The sequence below is a fragment of the Nicotiana attenuata genome, chromosome 1 (genome assembly GCF_001879085.1).
Source record: "Nicotiana attenuata strain UT chromosome 1, NIATTr2, whole genome shotgun sequence".
In the NCBI taxonomy this organism is placed as follows: domain Eukaryota; kingdom Viridiplantae; phylum Streptophyta; class Magnoliopsida; order Solanales; family Solanaceae; genus Nicotiana; species Nicotiana attenuata.
The window spans coordinates 11,648,893-11,654,772 of NC_031989.1; the positions used below are offsets into that span (position 1 = coordinate 11,648,893).

The 5,880-nt window shown below is 36.2% G+C and overlaps 1 protein-coding gene across 2 annotated transcripts; it reads right to left on the bottom strand.

Moving 5' to 3' along the window:
* LOC109239748 (beta-amylase 2, chloroplastic-like) lies at positions 210–5,438 on the bottom strand. 2 transcript variants are annotated; one of them, XM_019406366.1, is made up of 9 exons: positions 4,973–5,438; positions 4,546–4,623; positions 4,096–4,299; positions 3,770–3,964; positions 3,297–3,461; positions 1,723–1,983; positions 1,396–1,614; positions 625–847; positions 210–481 (listed from the first exon to the last, which is right to left on the bottom strand). In XM_019406366.1, the coding sequence occupies exons 1-9, from the start codon at positions 5,210–5,212 to the stop codon at positions 432–434; spliced, it is 1,635 nt and encodes a 544-aa protein (XP_019261911.1). In that variant the 5' UTR covers positions 5,213–5,438; the 3' UTR covers positions 210–431. The 2 variants fall into 2 exon arrangements, with proteins under 2 accessions (XP_019261911.1, XP_019261969.1); XM_019406424.1 differs by lacking the exon at positions 1,723–1,983 and having other exon boundaries at positions 4,973–5,437.

Consider the following 5,880-nt stretch of genomic DNA (forward strand, 5'->3'; position numbering starts at 1 on the left):
ATAATCTTATACTTCATCATTCTACCGTAAAACATGTATTCCTCTTTTATTAATTAACAAAAGTATTATAATATATTTAGAATTGAATTTTTGGAATACAAAATATTCATAATTAAAAGCACCAAAAGATCTATAATTTATTGAATTTTTAAATTTCACAGTTTAACTAAATTTTTATTTTGTTAATAAACTAAATAGACATGTTAAAATGATACTGCAAAATGAATTTATTTAATCACTGGTGCAATATAAGATACCTATCTTTCAAAGGGAAAAAAAATTCCTACAAGGGAAGTAATTTTGAGGTCGCATTTTGAACAAATATGACAGTCACGACGTTATTGGTCTCTTACGATAAAGAACTCGGCCGTTGTCATAACTTTGAAATATGGAATGACCCTTGCTCAAATTCCTGGGGCTGCCACAGGAATTTATTTTAGCTTCCAGAAATGATTCCAACTCAAATAGTTACATTGTACACCTACAAACAAGAATGAAACCACTGTCAATCCTAGATAACTCGCTACTTCATAGAGAAGTACATTTAATGGGTAATTGCGTAGTTGCATATTAAAATTTCAATAAATCCTCAATGCTTCTAATTGATAGGGAGAAGGACTTTACCGTGCATCTTTTGTACAAATCGTTCAAACTCCATGAAATTGTGTTTCTCCAGTAGAGTTGGGCTCAACCTGAGGTAGGTAAACGCAGATAAGTAGTGTCGACCAAATGGATCATTCCTAGGCTTTGCATTTTCCAAGATCATATTGTAGCCTTCTCTATGGTAGCATGGACGTGAATTCTCACCAGCAACAGGAATGTAGGCTTCCCATGCAACATTTAGCACCTGCAATTTTGGGAAATCCCTTAAACAAAGACCAAGTATATCTAGTGATGCAGAGACAATACATGGATATTACACTGCACGATCAATATCAAGCTTCTGAGCTATTTGTGATTAATTTGTACAACAAAAACAATCCCCACCACCATCCCCCCCAAAAAAAAAAAAAGGAAAAACATTCACTTGCTAAAAAAAAGAAACAATATCGACAAAACAACATTTACATGAGCAAGGACTAAAAATGTAAGAGAAATTGATTCTTTGAAATGTTTAAATGGCTCACAGCCTAGTTGCTTGACAACATGACTCTCTCCTATAGGCAAAATTCATTAAGCTTTGCATATATCATTTACATCAGACAATAATACATTTTTGCAACCTCGAGCCTTTAGACAAACAAATGTTACTTTTCAATTTTTCATGGTTAAACACCAACATCTTTAAAACTTTACTTTTCAATTACGTGTGGCGTACGACAATCTATTACTTGCACATTAACACCAAGATTCCTCGAAAAAACTAAATAACACAACATATCCTCTGCGTGTTACCTGCCAAACTAGTCTTTCAGGGTCAGCTATTGCTTCTGGAAAGTCAATTTCCTGATAAACTGTGCGCAACTCAAGACATGTGAAATTCAGAGCTGCCTCATGCTTCTTTAACATTGACGCAATTGGAGAATAGCCATCACTACAGTCACCGCTGTAAAAGCCAGCTGTTAATTCAGCTGCACCACTCCTAGTGTTGCGCCACCAATAGATTCCTGGTAGCTGTTTATCAATGAGAGTGCATCAGGAACCAAAATCAATCTAAAAATGCAATTTATAATGCCATGAATATGTCTAGCATTTAAAGGAATATGTTTTACATTTTACCACCTTTGCTGCTATAGGAGTGCCTTTAAAAGACAAATTTGCCAAGCCAAGTACTTGATCACCATGATCAATTAAAACTTGAGTGTACCAATTAGAGAAAAATCTACCATAAATGCTATTATATTCTCCACCATCACGAAAAAACTCGGTGTTTTGTGGTTTCGAATTGTAAGAACCTGCAGTCCAAGGTCCTTTACCACAGGACGAGCATCCGGATGCCTCCGCTGCCTTTTTCAAGCTATTAAACAAGTACTTATCATAGCACTGCAAAGGATATAAGCACACATTAATAATTATGTCACACTAGATATCAAGGGTCAATAGCTAATCTATTACTCCCTCCGTTCCAATTAGGTGAACTTGTTTGACCGGGTACGGAGTTTAAAAAAAAATGAAGACTTTTAGAATTTGTGGTCCTAAACAAATCAGAAAGGGGCCCAGAGTATTTGTGTCGTTATAAAAGCTTCTCGTTAAGTGTAGAATAGTAAGTTTAAGCTAAATTGTTACCAAATTTAGAAAGGGGTCATTCTTTTTTGAACGGACCAAAAAGGAAATAGGTTTACATAAACTGAAACAGAGAGAGAGTACTATTATTATAAAATGGAAAGACCCAGAGTGAGAATGATATTAAGGGCAAGAAAGTTTGCACAACGGAAGAAATCTTGGCTAAGATTCTTAAATTGTTATTGCTTCGGATATATGGTGCATGTTTAACAAAGAATTTGATGCTTTTGGAAGATACATAAGCCTGTGTTTTTCATTTTTTGATTATTTATTATCCTTTTGAATTTTTGTAATCCAGACCCCCCACTTGTTGGGTTACATTGGGTATGTTATTGCTGAATTATCATTATAACAAGAGATATGGAAAGCAGGTTGTTTGATATCATGGGCTTTCAAGGGGAGCAAGAAGCCAAGGAAGCGCTCAAGTATTTTGGCAAGTCTATATGGATAATAGTCAAATTACTAGCGAGGTGTTTCTATTTCTTGTGAGATGTTTCTATTTCTATTCTCTCCCATATTTCTAAATGAGCAGATATTGGAAATAGTGGTGTGTTTAATGTTTCTTATCGAAATCGAAAAGAAGAAAAGCTATCCAAAGACATGATAAATTGAACAAGTCTTTGACCTTATTGTGATACTTGAGAGTCTCTAAACTGTCACTTATGACTATTATTTTTCTCCTTGTTTTTCTTTCTTTATTGGTTGTCTTTCTGTGCTTTCCATTCACGATAGAGGGCTACCAAACTAGAAACAATTATTGGAATTGACGTTAGAACAACCATTAGATTTCAGGTTCAAATTCTAGTGGAGGAAAAAAATATTAGGTGATTATTTTCCGCCTGCCTAATCCTTGGTGGATAAAGTTACATGGTACCTGTACTAGTGAAGATAACAGACACTCATTGGAATAATCGAGGGTGTGCAAGTTAGCCGGACACCACCGTTATAAAAAAAAAAAATAGTTATAACACATTTAATATTGGACTGTAACTACAAGTATTCACAATGTTGATCGGGTGAAGTATCATTTACGATAGAAAATTGTCAATCACCATTTGAGAGGTTAAATTCACCTGAAACTCACCAATACCGGGATATTTCCACCCAAGTTTTGCAGAATGAGAAGGGTATCGTAATTCTCCACATGGACCAAGTCCAATTTCAATCTCAGAGATGACTCCATTTTCAAAGAACTCATCGAACTTCACGCGGAAGCTTCTCATTAAATCACAGTAAACCTGTACGAGCAAATTAGTCATTGAAATAATACACCTTAAAACATCATATGTTTTTGGGATGGGAAAATTCTTCAAGAAGTCATAGTATTACCGATTTTGCGTGAATGGTGTACCATTATTTGAATAACCAAAAAACAAAAGTTTAGCAAGTTTTTGACAATGGTACAAAGGTATTTACCTTAAGCTACCTATTCTCCCATACTTTGATATAAAATAAAATCAAGAAAAAATGAAGTAGAAAACAGTATGTCGACCTACTAAACTATATGATGCACAAACAAAAGAACCAAAAAAAAAAAAAAGATTACCTCAAGAGCAGTTCGTCCTCCTAAAACACGCTCCTTGTCAACTCCCCAAGTGAGACATTCATGGGTTCTTCTTAGATCTTTGTCGGTAAAAAATATGTCAGGATTTTTGTCACCAATTTCTGTAACCCATCGTGGAAGAGGAATATGAACATCATCACCGACATTTCCTCCGTATTCATGGAATGACATTACCACCTGGATATTTTCTTCAAAAGTAAGACGACTGAGAAAGTTCAATTACTTCAATAGAATATTTTAGAAGGGAAGAAGTCAAAGAAGACACCAGATCACATTAAAGATGCAATTCCATTCAACCGAGAACTAACCCGCAGTTTTAAGTTAAAATCTCGAACAATTTCAAAAAGCCTCTTGTAACCATTCCAATTATATCTTTCTGGGGCATGGGCCTCCACTATACCCCACCAGCACTCCACGACGACCCCATCCACATTAGCTGACTTCAAGATCTTTAGTTGGTTAACTAGATTATTGGCATCCACAATTTCACATTCCATGTTGATGATGCCCATCTGTCATATGAAAGTCAAAATGGTTTACAGTTTCCAAATAATTTGACAGGTTAAGTGGAAGATAAGCTTTGATGAGACGACTAGGCAAGTAACAATTTAGGCGCACACAAAAAATGATTAACAATATGCTTGGCTCCAGCATTCAAAAGCCACCAAACAGAGTGAATCATATGGTGCTATATTGATGAATAAACTTCGAGAGGAAAGAATAAGGTCCCACAAGAAAGAAAATCTGATTCAACTCACGGGTAGCATAACATATACGGGAATGTACGGGGTGGCCGTGAAAACTCGCTCCTGCAACCCTGGAGTAACATCAACAACCTGTGAATAGAGCACAAAAAATCAGTGAAGATCCTTCACCTAAAGACAGAAACATGTCTATAAAAGTTAACTGTCATGGCGTAGTTCAAATTTCTTAGACTTGATCTGAACCTAATTCGTAGTTACAGTAATCCCCTCAAGCAGTAAAACCTATCAACACGAAGTGACATATTCCTTTTCTCGACTCAATTTTAATCACTTATTCGGACTCAACAATATCATGAATCCGGCAACAAGAAGAGATAAGCGCGCTTAAAAAATTATACCACGTTGTGCAATGCGATTAATTCAAAATCTAACATGTAAAGCTGCAAAAATAGAGTTATCCATTAAGTAAATATTTGGTTACCTTTGGATGATCATAGGAAGGCCAATTAATTGAGTGGTCATCTCTAGCAGGATCAACGTTATCGTCTCCAACCATAGCCATGGTACAAGTTCGAGGGACAGAGCTTGAATTCACCAAAAGAAACCTTGAGTTTTGCAAGGGGAAATTCGCCGGTTTCCGGATTTGACTAAAACTGACTGTCGGAGAAGCTGAAAGTATGGCCCGTGGCTGTCCAACAAGTGAAGAAAACGCCGCAGCCATTTCAGTTCAATTCTCCTCCTATTCGGAATGGGCGATGAGACTTCTCTTTAAGTGGAAATTGAGGAGTTCCACTTCCGTGGGACACGGGGTTAAGTTAATTAAGGATATCAAAGTGACGGAACATAGAAAATTGCTAGATCTTATCACGTGCGAGAAACCGAATTTATACATGGACCCCTATGGTTGCAACGATGTACTTTGAGCCCCTAATTTTTGTAAGACGGCGGAACAACGCGAAGGTGTCATCTAATTGCGGGATTAATTATTTTTTTCAATTGTTGGTGATGACTTTGAGCAAAACTTCTTAAAATCTTTGTCTAAAACTACTTGAGACTTTGGGAATGCTAGATATCTTTGCCCCTGTTCCTCCTGATAATAGTTTCATTTCTTATGTTTTGCCTTGATGAGTGAGAGAGATTTTATAAATTTTGGAGTTTTTCATGTAATTTTTTTCTAGGGAATTTGGCATCATGTAGATGCCATTCGAGTTAGAGGTCACAAATGGACTGTTTAGACTGTATTTGAGCTGATCAAGATGGATTGACTCATCAAATGGGTCATTGCCTAACCCTGCCTAAAGTCCACATTGGTCAAGATGGATTAAACAATGGGTTGTAATTCAATCCGTCCAACCCAAATCTTATTCTCAACTTTTAAACAAACATACA

Excerpts from the sequence above, each read along its gene's own strand:
- LOC109239748 (XM_019406366.1), bottom strand. The coding sequence starts at position 5,212 with ATGGCTGCGGCGTTTTCTTCACTTGTTGGACAGCCACGGGCCATACTT. Across the intron at positions 4,300-4,545 it reads CCGTATATGTTATGCTACCC|ATGGGCATCATCAACATGGA; the intron begins GTGAGTTGAATC and ends TTCATATGACAG. Across the intron at positions 3,965-4,095 it reads ATTTTAACTTAAAACTGCGG|GTGGTAATGTCATTCCATGA; the intron begins GTTAGTTCTCGG and ends GAAAATATCCAG.